The sequence below is a fragment of the Aythya fuligula genome, chromosome Z, assembly GCF_009819795.1.
Source record: "Aythya fuligula isolate bAytFul2 chromosome Z, bAytFul2.pri, whole genome shotgun sequence".
In the NCBI taxonomy this organism is placed as follows: Eukaryota; Metazoa; Chordata; class Aves; order Anseriformes; family Anatidae; genus Aythya; species Aythya fuligula.
The window spans coordinates 28,585,015-28,610,170 of record NC_045593.1 but is presented as its reverse complement, the minus strand read 5'-3'; the positions used below and the strand labels follow the sequence as shown (position 1 = coordinate 28,610,170).

Here is a 25,156-nt window from a genome sequence, read left to right as displayed (position 1 = left end):
TGGTGCTGCTTCCCCAGGCACAGGCTTCACTGACTCCAAATGATGTTGTGGGGTTTTTGGTAGGGAAACTGGGTATGTCCAAGGAGACCAGCTCTTCCAGCAGTGTGCTTTAGCAGGGGAGGGTTGAACCAGAAGCCCACCCAGCTCCTATGTGAACATTAAATTTGTTAGGAAGCCTGTGCTGATGTCACATACTTCGTATGTGTGGCCAATTCTCAGGCAGACAGTGCTGCACTGTGGATCTGTGGCAGCTGGTTCGAGGCCCCTCCCTTGGTGACAATGGACACGTAGTGAAGTATGCATTAACTGTCCCCAGCTGAGTGTAGCTGACAAAGCAAAGGGCGTAAGTGAAGGGTCTTGTTTGGGATTGCTATGCTGAGGCATTTACCCCTGGAAGACAAAGCTCAAAGGCTTTCATTGCAGCTGGCAACTGGCAGAGAGCTAGGTCAAACCACTTGAGCACAGTCCTTCGGGGTCTCCCCATGATGCCTCCCCCAGGCAGGAGAGGGAGGCCAGCTCTCTCCCAGTTCAGCAAAGGATCCAGCCTTCAACACAAGCTCAAGATCAGTGAAGGCAGACCATCCTGGGCAAAGCTTTTCCTTCCAGTCTGCAGGAAGAAGTTAATGCAGGCCACGATGCTGTTTGCATGAGCAGCCCCCAAGGGTTGAACGATCCAGTCCTCCTGCCTTGACTTACCCATCTGTCCTGTTTCGCTGCTGCAGGTGTAGCTTGCAGCATTTCTGGATGATGACAAATCACACGTAAAACAGGAGAGGAGTAAAACAGCATAATGAAATTTTATTCTGAAAATATGGCAAGAGTCTAAGGCACTTCAAACATTTAAATACACATGACTAAAGTGAATGTGACAAGGTAATAGCATTCCATAAATATGCACCGAGAACTACACTCAATTCCACTCACGGGGAATATACAGCTGGTACCTCTAATTTTACTCTCCAATAAACATGTATGGAGCTTATACACTGACACAGTTAATAAAAATATGGTAACATGACATGTAATTCTTCATGTAGTTTTTAATTATTAAGGAATATAAAATGTTGAAAATACTGTGCGAGTTAATTTTATAGATACTATTATCTTTCATATAAAAAGTTATACATTATCCCCAATTAGCAACAACTTACTTAGTGAACTTCTGACCTCATGAGAGGACCTATCCCCAGTATCTAACCCAGTTACCCACCAGCTCAAGCTCCACGGAGCTCACTATTTAAGCAACTGCAACTTCTGAATTTCAAAATGATTAAAAACACCAAAATCGTGTCGGAATGAAATTTATCAGAATGTTACTGTGATAAAGTCTAGGCACAGTAAATATAAATATTTTAGAACGATTAAAAACAAGCTACTGGGACCCCTGCAAGGATAGCTTTAGGCCTTTTAGGCAGTATACAACATAGGGAAGGACAACCTATAGCAAAGAAAAACATGATTTATGCCAGTGTATGGAAAGAAGTGTAGGTGAGCAAAAGAACAGTTCTGGCTAAGGCTCTCAGCTGAGTGCTATCTCACTATATGCTTGCTTCAAGTTTGTAGTTTTCTATCTTTAGCACTAGATCTCTGCTTTCACTTTGCTGGTGAGTTCAGGCACAAGACAATTACATTCAGTATCTGTCTCAATAAAACAGTAACATTTAGCAGCTTGAAGATGGCATTAAGATTTTTACAGATATTCATGCACCACTATTCAAATGTTGCTCTGTGGGCAGGACCAGGCGATGTCTTTCTGCTAAGCCTAGGAGTGCCCTAGAGAAGAGGAAAGAACAATTAATCAAAGGGAAATTATTTTAGTCTGCCAAATGAGAACACAGCACTCACAAGCTCTCTGTTTAATCCCTTCCATTTAAGTGAAAAATTAATCTTTTTTCCCTCCTTATTTTGGGAAGTGCGGTACAAACTATCATACAACCTACCGATTAAGAGAGCGTTGTTTAGACAGTGAAGCATTTATCAGCAGTTTATCAGGAGGCTGATTCATCTACACAGGAACAGATGGATATTTACCTCAATATCTAGGACAGTTGTAACTCCAGAAACAACTCTGTTTTCGTGACCAGGTCAATAATTAGCATTACAATGATGCAAGAATACCTCTGCATGCTAGCCATATTGTGTGAACCCTGCCAGCGAGCTATCTTCACCCCCAGCAACAAGGGAGGAGGAGGAGGTATCCTTCTGCCTGGGATCAGGCTACTGCAGCCAGTCTGTATTTTAAAATGTATGTTTCACTTACCAGCATAAAATTATCCCACGAATAAACTTGAAATTTCATTTGCTGTACATCTGTCAGCAGGTTTCACTTTTTGTTCATGTTTTACTAAAACGTTCAAGTTTTAACATGGATTGACGCAAGTTAAACTGTAAACTGTGTTCAAAATATCTAGGAGGTTGCGTACTAACCGGGGACTGTGTTTTGGAAAAGTTGACATGGGCGTAAAGGAGAACTGCTATGTCCTTGTGTCCAGCTTCCAGGGCTATTGAAAGTGCTGTGCTGCCATCCTGAGAGAGAAAAAGAAGAAATAAGAGAATTAGTGCTTGTGTCCTCTCACGGGTCTCTTAATGCCTCATCAGCTCACAGAGAAGGGAAGTTACTGAAGTGGAGGTCCTGCTGCTCAGACAGTTGGGTTAATTTAGAGTCTTGTTCAATTTCTTTTATTATAATTAAGTGACAACAAGCCTTGTGCTGCTGTTTTATGAGGCAGTCCAGTTGTCTGAGGCCTCATAATTTCTCTCAATGAGAAGACTAGATTATTGCTGAGCAAGAATGAGCACGCCATTATCACACGTTACATGCAGAGCTGTGAAAGACCAGTGATTTCAGAAGATTGGTCTGAGAGAAACTACTGTGTCAGTGAGGAGTGGAAGAGAAGGTAAAGGAGGGTTAAACGCTCTTCAAGTATTATAACTGTTGTTATGAGGATCATTATTGTGTTATAACTCCCATTAAAACTAAGAACACTTCCATTCATAGCTCTAAATGCTCCTTGATGGCAGTCTGATTACCAATAAATGGGCTTTCCCAGTCCAATAGTCACCTCAGTTTCTCAGGAGATACTATTTCTTTCAGAAACCATAGCTGTTGAGGCTGCTAGAAGCAAAGAGTGCTTTTGCTGAAAGCAATGAGTCTTTTTTCTGAATTTATTGAAACCTGTTTCATTCAATTATTTGAATTTAATTCAGTTATTTATTGAAATAAATGTATCCAATTTATTTCACATTATTTCAATCTATTTACAACTGGCGTTAACAAATTCAAACTCAAAATTTTAACCTCCTGTTTTCCCTTTAGCCCTGGGTGAGGAAGGGATGCCTGACAATTCGTGATGTGAACCTCTGAGCTGTCAGAGGGCGCTCCTGCAGGAAACCTGCCACATCCCCAACTCTGCTTTCCTTGCTTCCTCCCCTTCCTGAAATTGAGGCACCGTGTAGCTACAACGCACTGCTCTCTGTTGGCGTTTAACTTACAAGGCAGGCGGCTACAACCTCAGCACAAATATCACAGTGGCTTGCTGGTCCACCGCCTGGCTTTTGGTCCCATTTGAGAAGTCCTCTTAATGGGATTGCTTCTTAGGCTGGCTCTCTGAGTGGAGCATGGTTTTCAGGCACTGCTGTATCACTGGTATTAGAGAGGTCACAGCCAATTTAAGGGAACTCCAAACCCTTTCTCCAGCATGGGAAACGATGAACAGCATCCAAGTGGAAAGTCTTCTTAGGAGAATACAGGGAGCAACTATAAAGAAATCTAATTGCCCTGTGCAGACAGGGAGATAGAAAATAAAACACAACAAACTGCAAGCCAAATACTCCACAGTCAACACCATGAACAAGGTTCTTAAAGAGAGACATGAACCACTACCAGGGTGGCACACATCAGCAGTACAAAGCTCAGCTCACTACTGACCATGCTGTCTGGAGAAGTGTCAGTTGCGTTCAGTACAGCTTGGGGAATGCTAAGAACCTTGGACTCTCTTAGCACAGACCCATTACAAAATGAGTAAGTGGCAGACAAGCTTTGCTTGGGAAACATTATAAACTACCTACCAGAACGGTTAAATATGATGTCTCCATAAAGACTTATTGACACAATTAATAGTGCTAACAGCATCCAGGCTGCAGTAACCTGGGTTGCCCTAAAAAGGGTTTATTATCCCGCACCCTTCCTACATCTCCCCTCAGGCAGGCATTACGCAGTGCTGGCAAGAGGCAGAGAGAGGCTCCTGCAGCAGGCGAGTCAACAAAAATGTTGCCTCTGCCTCTCTACAACAGTTTCAACCAATAAACACACAAACCCTCCCACATCCCAAAGCCAGGCTCCATTTCAGTGTTCAGGAGGTGAAAGCAACAGGAAGAACTCAAATGTACCCAAAAAGTGACATTGTTAACCAGCCAAGTCAACATTTTCCAGCTTGAGAACTCTACAGACCAAAATCTCTGTCTGATGACAGTGTAGGCTGCAGTGATCTCTGCAAACAATAAATATGTCAGCATCTCACTTGGCACTGAGGCCACACCCTGCATCTGTTTATTGTCAGAACAATGTGGCATAATGACTGGCAGACCCAACCTGTACTCCTGAAAGTCGTGGTGTACCTATTGAGCGAACATCCTCTGAGAACTGTAGGGCTGATGCTTGCCATGACACAGAAAAGTGATAGAGCAAGGCCACTAACTCACCAGATAAGGTCCTAACTGAAAACTGGAAGACTCTTGGGAAACAGGAAGGGAAAGAAGGATGTTTTACCACGAACTCTCAAATGGTTTCTCTTCTGATCACTGCACACCCATACAGCTAACTACAAAAATTGCTACTGGGTAGGTCTGTTAGACAAGCAAAGGCAGCAAGGCAAATAATCTCAGCAGCTGCTACCACAAAACAGGATTCATGCATTTGGTACTTTGGCATTGTGAGTTAGAGATTCATGTCAGTAGATTTCAGCAGCTCTCCAATGAGTCCAAAAACTAAATTAGAAAAACATTCTGGAGTGGAGAAGCTATCTGGAAAGGCAACTCACGTTGTCCTCCAGGGTGCCATTACACCCAGGCTGAGCCAACAGAAGTTTGACTATTTCTACATGTCCGTGTTCACTAGCACACATCAGAGCTGTAGAGCCCTCATCGTCCTGGATGTTGACGTCTGCACCACAGGCCAGCAGAGCTTTAACCATGTCTATCCGCCCGTGACTCACAGCTAGCATCAATGCGGTCTGACCAGCCTGCACAAAAAGAAGAGGAAACAAAATAAATCATCACACAGGCAATCAGTGGCAAAGCGCGCACACTTTTTTGTTGTTGTTGTTGTTGGCATTGTGCTTTTTCTGGGGGCAAAAAAAGCATTACTTTATATAGGACCATCAAGTCTCTGCTTGCCATTATTTGAATACTTTTTACGCATCATGTATCCCACATTTGCATAGCTATTTATTACATTAATGAAAGACATCATACCAGTTCCAGACATCTGGAGTTCCTTGGAAGGAACAAAATGTTGCAGAATTTGTAAATGCCTCCCAAAATCCAGTAATGATTCTTTCATATCATACTTTTTTTTTTAAAAATAGGAGACATGTAGACCTGATGCTCAAGTGTTCTTTCATGGATCCATTACGTACACAGTAATTAAAAATATAAATATCAAGAGACCATGGTGTGAGAGCAAATGACTGCAAAAGCAGTACCAATGGAGTGGGGAAGAGAACACGAAAGGAAAGGTAAAAAAAGCCACAGGAGCAGGAATGGTATGTTGTGAACCACTTGGCTGACCTGGCTGGCTTTCGCATTCACATCCCCACAGCTGAACAGTTCCTCCACTATCCTCATGTCCTTCTCAGCTTCCACAGCTGCAAGAGCGGCGAGCATAATGGGGGTATAGCCGGCCTTGTTCTGATGATTTACGTTACAGACATCTGCAGAGGGATGAGATAATTTCTTTGGAAAGCAGGAACCCAAAAAGCAGCAATTGTGCAAATGAACTGAATAAACTGTTAGTAGAACAGCCCATTTAAAAAAAAAAAAAAAAAAGCAGCAATTACTCTCATAATGGAAGCAATTCAATAAAATAAACAGGGGTGCACTTGAGCCTGAGAAAGAAAAGGATCCCTTTCTACTATGCGTATAATGCAAGGCTGAACACAATGACATTTTGTATGTCATCATTTAGAACTTTAGTTTTCTGTTATACAAGCAAGTGGTCTGAAATTTGACATGACCCAAAATGGGTAACGGGTCCAAATCCTGGGAACACAATCGGGAGAGTCTTTGAGCTCCTCTCCCAAGGTGTTCCCCACTGCAAAACAAAAATGTCCCAGCAACGCGGTCAATGGAAAAGACATTTCTCCTCAGTACAAATGCTTTCCTGTAACTGGTGTTATTTTGGGGATCTGCAAGTGTACTCCAAGATGTTCTGGAGCTGTAGAAAAGACTTTAAAATTAAAGACTGTTTCCAGCTCTACGAAGTATTTGACTGTGAAAAAAGGTACTCTGGGAACAAATACACGCAAATACCTTGACTAGTGCCAGGAGCTGACAGATTCCTTCTTCTCATTCACATCTAATCTCCAATCTGAATTTCTGCAGACATCCAGCCAGGCTTATTAGTTTACCAGAAAGCAGGGCTTTGAGTGTGCTCATTGTATTGGAAAGCAAAGACTTACATAAACAATATCTCTAGACTTAGTATTAAATTGCACTGCAGGTATCTGAACAAGCAAAAATGTTTCTGGAGTTTCTTCATATTTATTCTCAAGAGAAAATGTTGCAGAAAAAATACATTTTCAGGTGCAAAAATGTACATATGTTTCCATGTTCCATAACTATCACCTGTCCTACCTCATAACCAGTTGAACAACTTACTTTTATTGGCTCCTGGGAAGCCATTGAAGCCACATAATTTGACACTCTGCTACTACACACATTACTTCATGAGTAATGGAAGTGATGTTCTCCTTCCCTGATTAGACTACTTCAGCAGAGATCTATTTCCTGAGGTCCCATTTCAGGTCATTTTCTATATGACCGATGAAAGACGAAAATGTATTTTCCTATTTACCCTGTTGGTAATGCTGCCTGGTGATGTAGTCTCCTGTCTCACCTGCTTTTCCCTCCAAACACATGGACACCATGCTCTTGGGCCAAGAAACTACCTGCGATATACTCACGCTGCGAAGTTGACTGTAGTCACCATTTAGACGTCACCTCACTATCACCTGGTACCAGCCACGTTTGTTGGATTTTACTGTTAAGAACTTCCATTTTCATAATAACACACGTGATTGCTGTAAACTGTATCAGTCCTGACTCCCAGTAACACATCAGTGTGCTTGTGTTTAGAGATCCCAGGAAGCAGAGGAGCAGTTTCCTCCTGCCCTGTAGCCTGCTGCATTGCACTGTCCTCCTGACATTCCCCACATTCCCCTGCCCTGAGTCACTCTTCCCATCTGGCTGCCTTCAAACAGGCCCAGAGATTTCAAAGTGTTTGCTTTCCTGCTGAGGAGGTCTTCGCATGTGTGACAGACGTGCTGGATTATTAAAGCTGAGATCTGGAGATCTGTATCATGAAGGTCCTCGTTTATCTGGTGTTGTGCTTTTGGATTTATAAACGTTGCTGGCTTACAAGCAATGCATTTCATTCCAGCCATGTTGCTGACCTAGCTGAGCTGCACAACCAACTGTGACAGGTTTTATAACTAGTTTTCAGAAAGAAACTTCAATCAGGGAGCAAAACTGGGCTTAAACAAATCACATCCTGCTTGGGACCAGCTCCAATGTTCACCTTCTGTTCACTGCCTTCTGGTTTAGCACATGTGGGGAGCAGATGCAATGAATTCCCCTCTCTGCCACTACCATGTGGGTTGCATGGGGATTGAAAGGAGGAAGCAACAACACAAAAAAATAAATGAGGCATCGTCACATTGCTCATCTATTAGGGAAATGCTCCTAAATGGCAGACTGCCACAGCATTCCAGCTTCTCAGGAGAGCAGTAGACAGGCCACAATGGTGACCAGAAACAGCTCTGTGCTGCTCTAGTGAGATAAGGCTAGACTAATCTAAGTGTTTAACATGGGTGTTTATGCCTGAATGCATCTTTTCCCACCTGCACTCTACTTTTCGATAAAGAGCAGCCACACGGCTACCAGAGAAATCTTCTGGAAGCTGGTGCTGTTGAAGGTGGGCTACAGTCTGAGTCAGGGATCCATGAAACTGTTCCAAACCCCGATCAGCACTGTATATAATTTAGTTACTTGTTTTATTAACTTCTGCAAAAGCTACCACTTCCAAAGCTAGCAGTAGAAACAGGGATTCTAGACTATCAAAGTGAGATAACATGTTAACTTTTGCTGCTGGAAAAACAGTCAACCTACTTGCATCCAGAAGAAGCTTTACAATTTCAAAGTTAGAATGAGAGACGCTGTAGTGCAGGGCTGTGTTTCCATTTCCATCTGCCATGTTGATGACATGTCTGAGGACAGCAGGAGAAATCTCTTCAAAAGCTGTTATGTAGTCTCCAACCATTTCAGGAACAGCTGACTTCTGACTTGAGACACGAAACCACTCGTGCTGGATGGTATTTAAACAAAACCTCTGCCAAAACCAAGACAGAAAAATTTACATATGGGCATTCTATTTAAAGGACTTGCCATCCCACAAGTCAGTGATGCAGGAGGCCAGGCCTTTTTTAGTCAACATGGGAAGAGTATTCAGCTCACAAACAAGATTCATGGGCTAAAGCTTCCCCTCTGACTAAATCGCTCTTTAAGGTAAGTTAATTGTTCACCTCCTCTCAATTCACCTTGTTTTCAGGAATTTTACATCAATGAAGGTGCTGCATTTTAGGATGGGGTAACACCCAGAATTAATGGGTATCAAATTCAAATACTGGTCATCAGAGATGAGGCTTGGGAGTAACCCTTTCCATAAAATACTTAACCAAGTTTATAAATCAGTGATGAACCCAAGACCAAGAGCAATAGGAACACACATTTCTCAGGGACCAGAACAACAGCACACTAAGACAATTAGGCCCTGTGTTGAGTATTATGTCAAATATGTTATCAAATGCACCAAATACAGGAGAACTGGCTGGACAGCAGTTCTGCAGGAGAATAGCTGGGCCTTGCAAAGGGTCACAGGCTGAACCTGAGCAAACAACGTTACACTACCATGTAACAGGTAAACACTGTTCTGGTGTGAATAAATAATTTTATAGCTTGCACAGCATGCGATGCAGTCCCTTCTCTCTGGCAAACACTGTGATGGCAACTTCTGGACTACCACGTCCTGTCTGAATACTGAATGACATGAAATATTCAGTCAAAATGGTTTCAAAGGTGAGCATCAAGAATGATTAGAGGACAAGGAAATCTGATCTACAGTAGAGTCAGGAAGGACTGCAGATGCTTTGCTGAAAGAACACTCGGAAAAAGGAACACAGTAATGTTTTTACAGTGCTAAAGGCTGTTACAATGAGAAAAGAATCAGTTTTTCACCTCCAGGATGTATGGGTGAAGTAGTAATGGATTTAAGCTGCAACAAGAGATGCGCGTTTGACATTCAGGATAAACTTTCCCAATGGTATGGGCTGAGGGTGGAGGGGTAGGATGCTTGTAGTCCAGACAACTCTCTGCTGGGAACCTAGGTAAAGCAGGCCTCGGGGTGAGCCAAAGGGGCTCCTGCAGTGACTGCCAGTTCCCATTTTGTGAGACAGTTTCTCAGAAATTGGAATTCATGGAAGGACTTTCATGTCCATCTTCTCTCCTCATAAACCCCCACCTGCACAGTGACCAGTGAGTTCAAGGACAATTCTGCAGAGAAGATACTCAGCAGACTTCTCTAGCCTCTACAGAAAGCAGAGAGGTTCTGTACCAGCAGCTCTAGAGGGGGACCACGTCCAGTAAAGGGAGAATATTTTACATGCATCTACATAAGTACTCCCATTATAAAAACTTAAAGGTCCCATCCACTTGAAATAAAGACCAAACATAGTGTGAACATAGAGTAAAACACAAAAGTGGTGATGAAGTGACTAACTATGAATATTTTTTGATTTTATAAATTTTTGAGTGCAAAATATCATGAGGAATTTATTCTTTACAGTCACAGTACCACACATATTATAAAAAGGTACACTTTCATTCAAGTAATCCATGACATCCCAATGGGAGCAGTCTGCAGCTCCTTCTGGCATAAACAGCAGCTGCAAGAGCTGAAGGTGTTGGAAAAGGCTGGGGAAATTTAAATGGGTTCCTAACTGCACTAAAGTTTTCCCTTTTTGGACAAGATTTCTTTATCAGCAGCTAGGCAGAGAACCAGAGCTGATCAGTCTGACATTTCCAGCTACAACGCACTGCTTGTGCTGGCAAACACTTTAAGCATAAGAAAGTAAAGTGTAAATTCAAATCACACTTCCAAGACAGAGATTATCACCTGATCATGCCATTTTTGACACTTTCAACTCCAACAGGGCCTGAAACACTTGTTCTTCAAATGCCTAAACTACTCCTGAAGGATTGACACAGGACTATAAATTACCCTTCACACCTGTATTAACCAACCTTTCAAAACGTTCCTGGGCCTATAGATGTCAGAACTATACACACACAATGCTAGTTTCTCTGCAAAGCTGCAGGTGCACCATTACAGAGGAGACTAGTACTGGATTCCTGCATTTTACATCACAGCACTCTAACAAACATAAAATGCAGTTTTGTATCACTAAGTAGTGACCAGTGTTTGCTTTCAGTTTGTCCTCAGAAAATGGCACAGGCAATCCCTATAAGCAGCAAATACAGCCGTGTGAGACAGAAAGGAACATGCATCCCTGCCTTTAGTAGGAGGCTGAGTTCGTTCAGGTCCTCAGCAGACCCTGGGCTTTTGTCATGGGAAGAAACAGCATCCTCACCCCATGCAGCCTCCCAGCGTGACAACTGAGTTCCAGCCACAGCAGGGCTAAAGCAACGCATACAGAAATAACATGGGAATGCATGGATGTGTCAAAACTGTGCTTTCACATTACTATTTTTAAGTCTGTGCCTTGGAACGACAACACCCCAGCACAAAGAGCACAAACACATTCTCTAGACAAACGTCTCCTGATAGAAAAAGCATTTTGTGACTCTTCCAGGAAAGATGATACCCTCTTCTACCCAGCCACTGCAATTCCAGCCCTGTAAAACAAGAAGTTATCCCTCCCTAAAATTTTCCTGTTGTTGCTCAAAGAGAATTTTGCACTGCGGTGCTTACCACATCTTTGTTGGTCAATGCCTTGGGGTCATCAATGTTGTTTTTCAGCAGGTGACAAGCAGAAAGCATCTTCTCACTTAGTTCATATCTGAGGAAGACAGCAGGACATGTGGCATATTCAAATCTTTCCCTTGATGTTTTAATAGCAAAACATTTAAACTTTTCAATAGTTGCATGGCAGTAGGCATTTCTGGGCAAGCTGAGCATGGAACAAAAGTGCACTTCCCAGGTGTAAATGGGATGAGCACAGGAGGAACAGCAGGCTGGTGATGCTTCCCTTTTGTATTCAGGGCTTCCCAGCCCTTTTAGTGGAAATTCTCACCTACCACTACCAGACATGCCGTATGCTCTGTGCTTTCATTACTCAGTTAAAAAGTGGAAATACCAATGACTCTAATGAATGAAAAGGTGGGAAATAGCATAGGTGGTGCCACCCTGCCTTCTTGCATTTTAACATTCACCCCTCCTGTCCACTTTGGAAGTTTACTGTTTCCCCGGTCTCCCTTTTGCCCCCTGTCCACCACAAATTTCAAAACTCAGCGAACAGCTGAAAGTAAGGCAGCTACACGGCATTCCAGGCTATGCCTCCACAGCAAAAGGTCTCTACCTAGAACGCACAGAGAGAATAACGTCAATTTTCCAGGAGAATTCTTCTAAAAAGCTGAAAGGCTAACATGCTGGTGTGTTGGGGTGGCATTTTAACCCTTCAGGGTTTCACACCTGGTGCTTCCAGGGAAATGAGATCCTCCAGCTAGCCATTTGCATGGGCAATGTTCAGTCCCATCTGGCCAGGCACGCTGCCTCTTCTCCTTGTAGGTCTCCACCATGGCAACCAGCTTGCAAAGATTGTGCTCCTCACATACACAAGCCTACCTAAACCATCCCTGCCCCTCTTCACCATCACCCCTTGCTAAGGTAAATATAAATTACACAACTCCTTTGAGACAATGCCTATCTCTTCATGCCACCTGTAAAATATCAGGCCATCTTAAGTGCCATCTAAGTAAAGCTCAGAGCACTTTAATACTCAGAGCTCCAAGGTCTATGAATAGCCTCTAATTATGAATTTCCACATCTCTGTTATTTAGCAGATAACAAGAGATAAGTTTGATGCTATGCTATATCTCCAGTGAAACATGACAGGTTGGTTTTGTCTTTGCCCTATACTAGTATTATTCCACTTACAAAACCTTCCAAGCTAGCACACTTGGAAACATGTGGCAAGCCTAGTATTGTTAACATATCCCTTCACCGGGTATTTCACTGTGGTCTGTGTGCTTCCTTCTGCCCATTCACCAACCAAGCACAAATCAGGACAAACATGCAGGGCCACCCTACCTCTCTCTGATTTCCACCTCCTCAGCCTCGCACTCCAGTGGGGGCCTGTCCTTCTCTGCCCCCATGGCCCCAGTCTCTGGGGCTCCGAGAGCAGGATCCTCCTCCTCCTCTGCACCATGGCCGTGGGGGTATGCATGGCCCTCGCTCTCCTCCTCTGAATCTGAGGAGGAGCTCTCCTCCGAGCTGGAGTCGTCACTGGATGTCGTTTCGTACCTGTGGGGGGGACGAAGCATTGGTTCAGTTGGAGTCAGTAACTCCAAAGTGGACTTTGTTACTCTTCTGTGTTCTGCTTAAGAGAACTAAAAGCACTTAATAATTCTTTATGAAATGCCAAGACAGCTCAGACATTTTGTTTGCTTGTTTGCTTTTTGTTTTCAATGCTGGTAGGTAGTCCAACAACTGGTCCCAAAGCTTAGTCTAGTAGACTCTCAGTGCAAAAACCACTTAGGAAGGTAGGAATCCACATAAAGTACAGGCAGTGTAAGTCACCCCAATTCAAAAGCTCATATGTCCCACCACAGTGGAACAGCAGAAACCCACAGCACTTCACCATCTGTGGTTAGCTATGGCGTACTGAGAAAGTGTAAGAAAATCATTTTTGTCATAATGCTTTTTTCTTACTTGATAGTTTCAAAAACAAATTTCTAATTCTTTTTTGTTAATATTGTATTTTTAAAATATGTATTTATTAATATTGTGTTGTTTGTTTTTTTTTTTTTAATCTGAGTGACAACTAATTAAATTGTCATTGTCAGTTGAGGTCTCTTCATAAATCCCTTCATTCTGTCATTGTGATTATTACGTGCACAATGTGTAATGACAAACAAAAACTTTAAGTTTCAACACCATATCAGACCTGACCTTATCTCCCAGATTAAATTACTTTTGTAAAGAGCAAACTGCATTGTTGCCTTGCTAGGCAGGTGAAAGGAAGGGAGATATATAAAGACAACAGCCACAATTTTGTCGTCTTTTTTTTCCTGTGAGGATCCAAATCAGTTGATATTTTAGGTGAATAGTTAGTGCGTGGGGTAATTATAATTCTGATTCTAATTAATTGCTTTAACTCACCAACTTCAACATCTCATGAATTAATGTACTAAGGCTTCCTTCTAATGTACAACACTGATTCATGAGTGACAACACTCCTCTGCTGGAAGTAATAATACTTTCAGTTGATAGGTAAGAAATCAAGTGATTGCAATATTTAGGCTATATACTGCACAAAGCATTTTTACTAAGGGAAAACTAATTTGAAGAAAGGGCTTGTAAAGCTATATAAAAACAATTTGGTGAAACCATTTCAAAGTTATTTGCTACATTCTGCAAAGATTAAGTAATGTTCTAGAAGAAGATTTTTTTTCCTTATGGTTTTTACCAAGATTCTGTATTTATCTAGCCCAAAGCCAGAAAAGTTAATTCTTAAGCAATGCCATCCCTTGGTGCATTGTTTAGCAGCACAATACCGCTCTTGTCAGCTGCCAAAGACATATTGAGGTTTTACTTACTGAGAAACATTCCCATGGTTCTTGGAGTTTATTTGCTTTATTTTACCCTCTTAAATTTGGCAGTCACCTAAGGTACAGGTGCTTCAGACTGACTCCAAGCGTGACTTGTAGCTTCCACTTGAGACAACAAACACAAATACACAAAGGGTCTGTGGAGCATTAAGATGAGCTGAAGTGTTTAATTCTGCCCTCCTACCCTTAAGCTCAGTGGATGCACCTCAGCACCAAGGACAGGCTATGCACAAACTCAGATGTTCTTCCTTTCTTTCCCACTGTGACAGCACTACAAGACCTGACCAGACAGACTTTTTTAAGACAGGCCTCTTACCCGCCATTAATGCCGACAAACTGCAGGTTCTTCTTGGTGTTGCTCAAATCCTTTTTTCCATCCCTTTTCTTCATGATAGATTTGAGTGTGTTTTCATTGTTACTACATACTGTTGAAAGACAGGCAAAGCATATGTATCAGTACAGATCTGTAGCCAGCCTTGGCTGCAGCAGCTTTAGACAGTTTTTCAAAACAAACAGCTTTCTGCTTAATTTATCAGCTGAAGCTGTCTTTGTTATCTTTTATATATAGTCACAGTGTTATATGCACACTGAAAATATAGAACACCTCCAAAAACAACTCTGGAAACAGAAGGCTTATATAGCCTAACTTTCCCATCCTCCAACATGCTGACAATCTTTGATGTTTTAGAAAACATTAGGAAAATATATATTTTTGCTTTGCTGTCTGTGACATATATCCAATGTCTTATTTCCAATATTGAAATGGGTTATTCTGCTTTGTCAAAAAAATCTTAATTCTTCATGTCAAATGACAGCAGCTCCCTGCCAGAAGTAATGTATTAGACAGAGAGTCTCAACACCACTTTCTCCATAGTCGCAATTTTTAATTCCTTCTCAGTTTTGGGAACCCTGAAGACCTGCTTTAACTGTGTTTCATATTCAGACTCCATCAGCATGATGAAAAATGAATGTGAGCCTGTTATTACCATAGAGGCCTGAGGCAAGCTGGTCATCTGTCAGGTTAATTGCAGCTAGAGTTTTGTCCTGAGGAGAAAAGGACTTCCTTCCCCGAGCAGCTTCCACCAGGGGAGTCTTCCTCTCCTCCTGAGCAGGCACAATGTCCTGCTCCAATTTCAGCGCTCGCAAATTTGAAGTTAAGTGGGCATTTGCAAGTTGGCCATGAGGGATGTATTCCAAAGTAGCACCTGCTGGAGAAGACAGTAGTCATCATGGAGGAGTCAGACCAAAACCTGTAGGGCAATGCTATGGTCACCAGAAAACAAAACAGAATACACAAAAAAAAAAAAGGAAAAAAGGGGTAACACCTGTGCTTTTTAATACTCTGTTAAAAGAACCCAGCAGGAAAAGGGTGTGATCACTTTCAGAAACTTAAAAAAATAGCTGCAAGTTTTTCTTTCCATGAAAGCATACAGTACAAGGAAAAACTATAGAGATATTGGCTTCAAAAGGTATAGAAGGAATATCCCCTTCCTTTTCCTTCTCTTTCAGTACATGCAGAGGGCACAGCTCTTACCAACCTGACCAAGGAGAAACCTACTAAGCTGCTCTTTGCTGACCTTCCTGACAAGCAGGATTTTGCAGGTTCTTCTTGGAAGATCTTTACCCTTTTTATTTTCATTTTCTTTTAAACAAGAAATGGCTTTTTCCATGAAAGCAAAACTTTTCAGGAAACTTTCCTTTTTGCCAGCATGACACTAATTCTGAAGTTATATACTTTACTCAATTACTGAGACAACTGCAATAAACTCCCACCCACTGATTTGTTTTTGCTTTTGGACAGGACTGTACTGACCTAGTGGTTGCATTTAAATCAAATCCCAGCTATTTGGGTAACGCTTTTTTTTTCCCTCATTTCCTGGCATCTCCTCATTTCCGCCCCCCCCCCCCCTTAGTGTTTAAAAGGCAGTGCTAATTGCGCACAGACCTTTTTATAGATTCCACTGGAGTTTCTCCAGCTGTGCTATTATGACTGTTCTGCAAAGCTGCACAAATACTTCTGTTTGTGAAATGCACTTTTTTGTTTGTTTGTTTACATATACATTCTTCCTTAAGTAATCTTCCTGGTATTTCGAGGAAAAAGGAGGCAGAAGTGACTGCTTCTCTTTGTATTTATCAAGAATTAAAGCCACAGCCTCTTCATTCAAATAAATGAGTGGCAAAACACAGGATGCTAACATGCTGTAGTAATGCAAATTCCAAGTATTTGCTTTTAGAAGCGTATCTGACATCTCCATTGATCTTGCTAGACTGCACCAAGACATAATGTAGTTGATTCTTCTGCATGTTGTGGTTTCCCCACACCTTCCTCCTCTGCTCCCATTCCCATCCACATCTCTGTGATCTCAGCCAACACACATTTCTAAGGCACCTTCTCCTCTAACCAGATCTATTGCCCACTTCCACTACCGCTTATACCTTCTCCAATCTACAGGAAACTGACCTCTGATGCACCTCCACTGCTGCCAGCGCACAGCAATGACCAGCGCTGGTAAAGCACTGCGTAAAGCATGAGTCAGCCTTCACCCTGCTAGCAGAGACAGGGAAGCTGTCTGATGATAAAGAAACATGACAGGGTATTGGCAAACATCTCACTACAGGCTGGCCCATGGACCTGACACCGAAAAGCTCATGTCCTGTGGAAGCAACCTCAGTGCCCCACATGCAGGAGCAGCCCCTCCAGCGATGCTGCTGCATACCAATGCTGAAGTGTCCATCCCTACACAAATAAAAAGCACACCATATGGCCAAGCCCTAACTTCACTCCTCCGGCCCCTCCTCACTTTATAGAGGTGATTAATTTAGATCCGGTCTCCTCCTGGCTGTTAGCATCACCACTTATCAGCCAGTCATGGGAGAGAGAGCTGCCAAAGCGTGGAACACGGAGCCAAAAAACACAGATTTTTAAACTCTCTTAGCTGAAAAACAAGGAAATCACCTCTCTCTCTACATTTGTTTGGAGCAGTGACAGTTGTAATTAAAGATTACCAAACTGAGTAACTGCTTCCAATTGCCACCGTCTCAGCCAGCCATACCAGGTAGGTTACAAATACAGTGCTGGTCCTGAGGGAGCATCATTCCAAGGCCACACTGCTTCAGGTGGAGCTGGGACTTCCCCAGGTGTCTGCCTTCTCCTGGCCTGGGACAATGCTGGGGAAGGAGGAAGATGTGGGCTGGGACACGGAGAAAGGGGAAGGACAGTAAGCAGACAGTGTCACAGTCTCTCACCTAGCTAAACCTGCCAGTGATGGAATGATATCTGAACAAAGTAAACTCAGGGTGTTATCTGGAGTTTAAATGAAGAAGAAAGGAGCCCTGCTCAGCCTCCTGCACCTGACAGAAGAGATTGTCACACAGGTTTGAGGACAAGCATACAAAAACAACTCCACATTAGAAAAACTGGCCAACACACCCTTTCTCCCACCACTGATGTTAGATGCTGGCACTTGTGTCTACAGCACCCAAGGCCCAAGAAAAGACAGCTTTGGGCCCAGCAGAGCATTCACACTGTAAGACACTGACTGGCATTTAAAATTGGCTCTCAGGTGTTCCCCTCTGCAAAATGGCCTACGATGTTAAAAAGATGCTTGGACAGCAGCAGCCTGGTGAAATCACTGGAAAAAGGGATTAAGGAAGCAACTGTACTCTCCAGCATGACCGTCAATGCCTCAAGGGTTAAATCAACTGCTGCTCAAATTGGAAAGTGTAATAAGCCAAGTTCCCTCTTCCTCAGCAAGGCTGTAGGGCTGCTGTCAGGGCTGGATGTGCTACAAGCTCCTCCAGGGCGGAAATGAATCCCTCACCAAGATTACCACCAGTCCACTCCAACCTTAAAATTGGCTCTTCATTTCACCTCACACAGATCTCAAGCATGCCCGCACTCATTCAGCCTTCAAGGGTCTCAGTGAGGCAGCAAAGCCATACAGCTGCCCCTTGTCTTCCCCACCATATTCCCAAGGAAACTGTGGAGCGAAGATGTGAACTGCTTGCTCAGAACCCTCCCCAGCTGCCAACAGATTCATCACTTAACTATTCCCACCTCCAGACAGCCATCCAGGTACACTTTCCATGCTGATTTTTGTTTGTTTATTGTTGTGGGCAAATAACAAACTTGACACAAGACTCTAAGTATTGGCATAGTGTAGTTAACCACAGCAGGTAGCTGCCAGGAATTGCTAAGTGTATTTTGTAATACAGCAAAGGATCATTCTAAAATTCATGGGTAATTTAAAGTACGATAAAACAACAATAAAAAAAAAACTTACGGACTTGAGCCATTCATAAACCCACATGCAGAAAGCTACTCTCATCAATTTCAGAGGGAAAGAAGTGGCCAAAGTCTCTTTGGTGGCTTAGTCCTAGCAGTTTGAGGGAACAAGAATGCCTGTTTTTAATTTTCTAGAAGAAATCTCTGCTCCTAAATCACTTGTGCTCTTTTTGAAGACCTCATCAATTTAAGCCAAAGTGACAGCAAAACCACTACATGTCAGCATCAGATTACTACAGGCCTTGCCTGGGACCTAAAAAATCTGTTTTTATTGTTAACATGCTACTTCCTTTCCTAACTGCGGACCTCTCCTTCCATCTATCACAACATAAGTAGCCATGAAGTTATGGAGTAAGCAGGCTCAGGGAACTGACTGGATTGAGTTTGAAACAGTACTTTTTCCCTGGATTTGTGCAGAACACATGATAATCGAAGGCTGGCCTTTACCAACTTTTGAAAAATTCCTTTTAGTCTAATGAAGGCAAACCTGTGGCAAACCTATGGCAAAATACTATAAAAAACATGTAGCTTGACAGTACTCTTAAGCCACTGGAAGTCATGAGGAGTGCAAATGAGGCCAGGGGAATTAAATACCAGTGGGATGAGAACCTAGCACTCTGGCAGGAACATCACAGACTTCCTATCTAAAAAAAGGGCACAAGCTTGCTGCCTATGCAATAGCTGCACAGAAGTTTTATTTTTAAACTGTTGATGGGGCAAGCGTTTATTTGTGCCATACTCTGATAAAAGACAATGACACAAAGTATACACTCTCTACTAAAGACAGTATATAAATGTTGTTTGTAGTATATCACAGAACCACAGAATATCCTGAATTGGAAGGGACCCATAAGGATCATTGAGTCCAGCCCCTGGGTCTGCACAGGACCACCCAAAAATCAGACAGTATGCCTGATTATACAGCAAAGAAACTTCTCTTGCAAACTACATACATTTGTCAGGGTAGCACTGAGCTCACTACGAAATTATGACAGCCAAAGAGCACTCAAGTCTTCTTTCTCTTTAAGAAGGTATTTTTTTCATACAATTTTTAATTCACTTTCCATTTGGTCTACTAATGGTAAAAAAAAAAAAAAAAAAAAAAAAAAAAAAAAAAAAAAAAAAAAGCCCCAAACCACCAACATTCTAAGGTAAATAAAGAGGCAGCAATGAGCAAACATGCTGTGTTTAAACATTCACAATGATTGATATTATCCCACCCACCTATGGACACAAACGTGTTATCTTCAGAAGACTAAATGCAGTTTCATTTTAAAACATATTTTTTAGTTAGTACAGGTTAAAAGTCAGTAGATGTTAAATTTCAGAACAAAAAATTGCCACATGCAATGTTTTTATATGACAAATTGACAGAAGCCTGACTCACATCAGGCCCAGGCCCAGGTAAATGCTGCCACCAACACTTGGTTCCTGGGAAACTGTTCCTTTTAACAGGAAAGCTCTGGCCCATCCAATTATAATAACAACCTCAATTTCATTATCACTCTCACTGCAACTCTCTTTCTCATGTTGAGAAGCTGCTTTCCATCCCCAAACTAGCCCGTGAAGCCAGTATGTTGAAACTGGAATTCAAAACTGATTCCTTTAATTCAACAAGACTGAATGCAATCAGTGACACAGCTGATCAGCTTGTTTATGACTTGCTCTCTTTTCCAGCACAAACGCATGTGAAGCTAAGTGAAAATTACCCTAACTTCCCTGATGAATGGCTGATCAAAGCATCTCATGACACTGGGCACAGCAAGAGAGTCATCCCAGTATTTCTTTCCCCCCTCCTCATCTATGAGGGTTTTACCTTCTCAGCTGATGCTTTGTTGTTGCTTAAATATTACAGCATTTCCTCAGAAAAATGGGAATCTCCTTACATTAAATAAGAATAGGTGTGCCTGTTACCATGGGAGTTGAACTCTGAACAAAGCTCAGCACCTGAACATCATGTTCCTGTGCTACAACGTGTGCAGAGAACTGGGGTTTTACCACAGCCACCCTAACAGATGAGCTATAGACCAGAGCTTGCCACTTTCTAAAGCAGCTATATATTCAAAATAAAGATAAATAAATAAATAAACCACTTGCAGATTCTACTCTTTATTAACTGCAGCAAAAATGAGGACAGAGAGCAGCCTTCGTATTTAAACATTCCACATACTGCTGCTACAGAATGAAAACAGCAAATGTCCTGATGATAATAATGATAACAGCAATAAGCTTGTGTTAACACATGACCAAGGATGGCATGTCAAACCTCTTTAAAGAGGTTTATGGAGATTAACTTGAATAATATCTTTACAGGACGATTACTGACCAGATCTCTGCTTTCTTCTGATACAAATGGATGGGTATTTAAAACAGAACAAAACCCAGATAAACCCTTCAACTCCTAATATAGAGGTCATTACCATTTTCAAATGACATGGGCATTCGAGCCTGTTGCAACCAGCAGGTCAGTAGATAGCACCTCCCATGTGAAAAATGCAAAAGAGGCACTGTACTCTTGGAGAAACCAGTCAGACACACTTGAAGAAACAGTACGCATCTGGTATACAGATGGGGACCATCTGCATGACTGCTTTTCACCACGCACTGTCTTTCGGGGAATATTAAACACACATAACGTATGTCATTCATCCTCTCGCCAGCAGAGAAGGATGGACCCTGTTTGTTTCACAAACAAGCACATCTGTACAGAAACTTAAACCTGGTGATTAAGACATGCACCTGTGCCAGAGTTGAAGCTGCTGTGTTCATTCAGTTGCCTAAAAGTAGATAATTATTGCAATCTGCTGCAGCCTGCAGCCTTACTAGGCCCACTGGCATGCCAGGACCTGGAATACCCCTAGGCTCCTGAGCATCAGGCAAGCCTCCAGTCTTCAACTGCACTAGCATGCTTCATGTTGCCACGATAATAAGGGTTATCAACCACCAAGCTACACAGTCTCTAAGAGAAAAGGCTACAAATGTTGTCAAACAGAAGAGAAGTAAAGTAACAACATCTTTCTCCAATTTGCTTCTGTTTCTGCATTATGAATGACACCAGCAAGCAAGACAACTATGGCCACAATACCTCGCTGGTGTTACACACCAGCTCTGGACAGCTAGAGGCATCTCATACCATAGTCAATCCTCCAGTTTTTCCATCGTCCCTCAACCTGCCTCCTCAGCTCCAGGTGAAATTTCGAGTAGAAAACCTTGAAAGGTCTTCCTACCAGATGGCAGGTCATGTTTTCCTAAGCCCCACGAGTCTTTCTGACACCGCTTGCTTCTCGCTTCATTCACTCTCTCCCTCAAGTCTTTATTTCAGGAAGTTAACTCCTGCCTTGCAATGATCAGTGTAGTGATTTCACTGGGGTGCTCAGTAAGGACTGTTCCAAAAAGTGAATACAAAACCAACTCCAAAGATCACTGAGGCAAAGTAACCAGTAATTTTCAGAACAAACATGCTGAAGTAATTTTTCAGGGCAAGACCAGAACAGCTGTTTTTAAATGCCAATCTTGCAAACTCCTTGTCTATGAAAGACATCCAACTGTAAGATTTCTTTGTGAAAAGCCTATGTAATTGAGAAGCCTCCAAGTTAAATTAAGCCTCTGGGTGATGTTTTGCAAAATACATCACATGAAATGAAATGTACTTTTCTGACACTTCTCAAAAATTCTGTAATAAATGGAGAGACAAAACAGACTTGACTCTCTTTTAGTCCTGTAGGCTGGCTACATTAAGAATAAAGACTAGTAGGCATCTAGATTTGTCACCCACACCTGTATGATCCAGCTGGACAGACACCATGCCAACACTGGCTAAAACCATGGTGCAGAGTGGAACTGAGTTGTCTGGACAGCGGACTTCATTTCCCTGACACCACTCAGACTCCTGAAAGACAGCACCCATATAAATAGGAGTTGCTTAGCTACTGAAATGAAAGTGTTTATTTTGCAAGAAGCAATACATTAATTGCTGATAGACCCAGTTTGCAGATAATCTCACAGGTCTGCTCGGATTGCCTCTAAGCAGGGCAGCTGTGGATGCAGACCATATCTCCCTCCGCAAGGTCCAGCTCTCTCATCTACCTCCCCACCGCTTGCACCTGCTGTGAAACTGCAGACACCTCTGCAGCATGTCCCCTATCCCACAGGGCTGATGGAGAAAAATCTATAAAACTGACAGAATTTGACTGATGTGCTAGCTCAGGTATTGGTAGCAGTACGTATCAATGACTTTTTAACCTTTTTAACACAGCAAACTGGCCTGATGCTGCTTCTGGTACCCAAATTACACACCTCAGAGCTAGCCTAGGTGTTTTGTTTGTTTGTTTGTTTTTTCCCTAAATGGACCTGTCTCTAACAGGTGCTTCCTAAGGAAGCTCTTTGAACAAAACATTACCTACAACACTTGCTGCTGCTCATCTGGAGCCAGCAGCTTCTGTCTCTGTGTTCAGCCTGCTTTTGTAACAAACGAGGTTTACGAGGTCATGCCTCTTTCAGTAACTCAAACTTAGTTTCTGTATTTATACAAGATTCAGAGAAACCAGGCTGAGATGACAGGACTGGAGAAAGGTGTGCTGTGCTGGTTGAGTTCACCCATAAGACACCCGACAAGCTATATCCAAGAGACTAAATGTGAAGAAAGACATAACAAGAGCTCAAAAGCTTCTGTAAGATATCAATCTATGAAAATAAAGAGGCTTTATTAGTTCCACTGCTTAGAAAATTACTTAAGATAGTACACTTCATTCAGCAAAATGCTTTTCACCGAAAAAGGAACACGTGACTTGTAAAACCACAGAAACAGGCAGCAGGACTAGCAGATAACTGTAATAAAAAGAACATTTTCAGAACTAACAGAAAGAGAACAGGAAACATTTCAGGCTTATGATCTCTTCCTATTCTTATTCTTCATGCATCTAAACTGTTACAACCTAGAGCCTGATTTATGCACGCAGTCATAGCATTTAGTTCTCACAAGGGACTAAAAATAAATAGATTTTACACTTAGCATCCACCGCCAAAGATAATGGCATTACACATTAAAATAAAAATATTCCAAAATAAGTTTGTCAAGAATGTGAAATCTGAATCCAAGTAAGAACATCTTTAGTAAAATATGATCCATTACTCCACCTGTGTCTAAATGCTTTTGAGTCTCTAGACTGCACATTTGATACTGTGCAGTAAAAGTAGGGAAAGGAATTGAGGATTTACAGCTAGTAAAAAGTCTGGTTCACTGTTTTTAAGGACACTCTTGGTGCTTGGTGGATACACTTATTATTAGAGTATCATTACTTGCAAAAGCCCAAAATATAAAATGCATACCAGAACGATAATAATATTGCATATATAGTATAACATTGAATGTATGCAGGCAAGATATCATACATTTTCTTTACTGCTACGTAAATGTTGCTTATTGCTCTTCTATCGGAAGCTAAAAATTTTACTTCAGTACATTTAATGGATGGTTCCATTTAACACGTGAACCTTGAAAATTACCAGATTTGCCAAGCTGCCTTTTAACAAAAATAGGTAACTTTTAAGACAGTAAATAAGCCAGAAGAACTTTATATAGCAGTGATAGCAGTGCATTAGCTAATAATATTATGCTCACATTATGCAGTATTTACTAAAACTTTTTTTTCCAGTTCAGCACCCATGATACAGATGCATTGGCACACATTTTTCCCATTTCCCTAACCTCGTTTCAGTTACTGTACAGTGAGACCAACAAGACACTATCCAAATCAATGTTAGTCATTACCTACTGGTGTCTAGTAAGCCAACATTTATGAATGTAATAGTACTGTAGCTGGATTCAAAACACGGTATTACAAAAAAAAGTTTTTGTTGCTGTTGCTGTGTTTTTTCTTTTTTGACTATTAGACCCTCCACTCCCCAACAGCAACAACAAAAAAAAACAATACACAACTTCACCCCAGGGAATAAAGAAATCCCTCAAATTAATTGTATGGATTTTACAGTTAATACATAAAATGGAAGGAGTATTTAAATCTCAATTCTTGCCTCTCCTGAGTGTCACCAAAACCTCCAACTGTAATTACAGTTTAGGCCTTTCAAATTTGAGGCTTTAATTAGGGACTAGGACAAAAAGAGAAGATGCAAGATGTGGTTTCTGTGAGGCACTCTGGATTTGCCCATTAAAAAGAAATCAACACTGCTGAAATGGGGAAAGCACCCCACAGTTCTCTCTCTGACTGGGAAGAACAAGGAATGGAGGAAATGGAAGAAACAGTACAAAACCTGGGGATATGTCTGTGGAAACAAGGCAACTTGATACAGGCATTGAATGTGACTTATAGACATCAAATCTGTCATTTTAAATTTTTGAAAACTGCAGGCCAAATTTAAAGGAAGGACGACATTCCAGTTCCACAGACATTAACCTAGATTGCCTTAGAGTTATAAAATGGAGTCAGCACCTTGGATGGCAGTCAAATTCAGCACACTTTTAGGTGCCTCTCTTGTATATCCCACACTTAATCGTTCAGACTCATCAGCATTAGGCCTTTTAGAGCCTGCTGGGCTGGGACAGGTAAAACCACCACCAGCTTTTGAGTTCCAGTTACCAGTGGTGGGCTGGAGGGAATAACGAATGGGCTCATCCACTAGCACCACCACCACTACCACCACCACGCTATGTATTTCATGAGAGAGAACTACACACTTGCTTCCACACTGTGTAACAAGCTTCCAGGTGACAGACCCACCACACTACCAAGG

The 25,156-nt window shown here is 42.0% G+C and overlaps 1 protein-coding gene across 6 annotated transcripts in view; it reads right to left on the bottom strand.

Annotated features, from left to right (window-relative positions):
• Positions 1 to 790: 790 nt before the first annotated feature.
• The window catches only part of KANK1 (KN motif and ankyrin repeat domains 1), a 127,301-nt gene continuing 102,935 nt past the window's right edge, over positions 791 to 25,156 (bottom strand). For 5 of the 6 annotated variants that reach the window (XM_032205876.1, XM_032205875.1, XM_032205880.1 and 2 more), the window contains 9 exons: positions 15,108 to 15,329; positions 14,438 to 14,546; positions 12,602 to 12,814; positions 11,264 to 11,351; positions 8,386 to 8,605; positions 5,788 to 5,930; positions 5,040 to 5,240; positions 2,428 to 2,526; positions 791 to 1,773 (listed from right to left, as the gene is read on the bottom strand). In XM_032205876.1, the coding sequence (XP_032061767.1) occupies positions 1,711 to 1,773; positions 2,428 to 2,526; positions 5,040 to 5,240; positions 5,788 to 5,930; positions 8,386 to 8,605; positions 11,264 to 11,351; positions 12,602 to 12,814; positions 14,438 to 14,546; positions 15,108 to 15,329 (1,358 nt within the window). In that variant the 3' untranslated portion in view covers positions 791 to 1,710. The remainder of the gene's footprint in view (positions 1,774 to 2,427; positions 2,527 to 5,039; positions 5,241 to 5,787; positions 5,931 to 8,385; positions 8,606 to 11,263; positions 11,352 to 12,601; positions 12,815 to 14,437; positions 14,547 to 15,107; positions 15,330 to 25,156) is intronic. The other variant, XM_032205877.1, reaches the window with a different exon arrangement.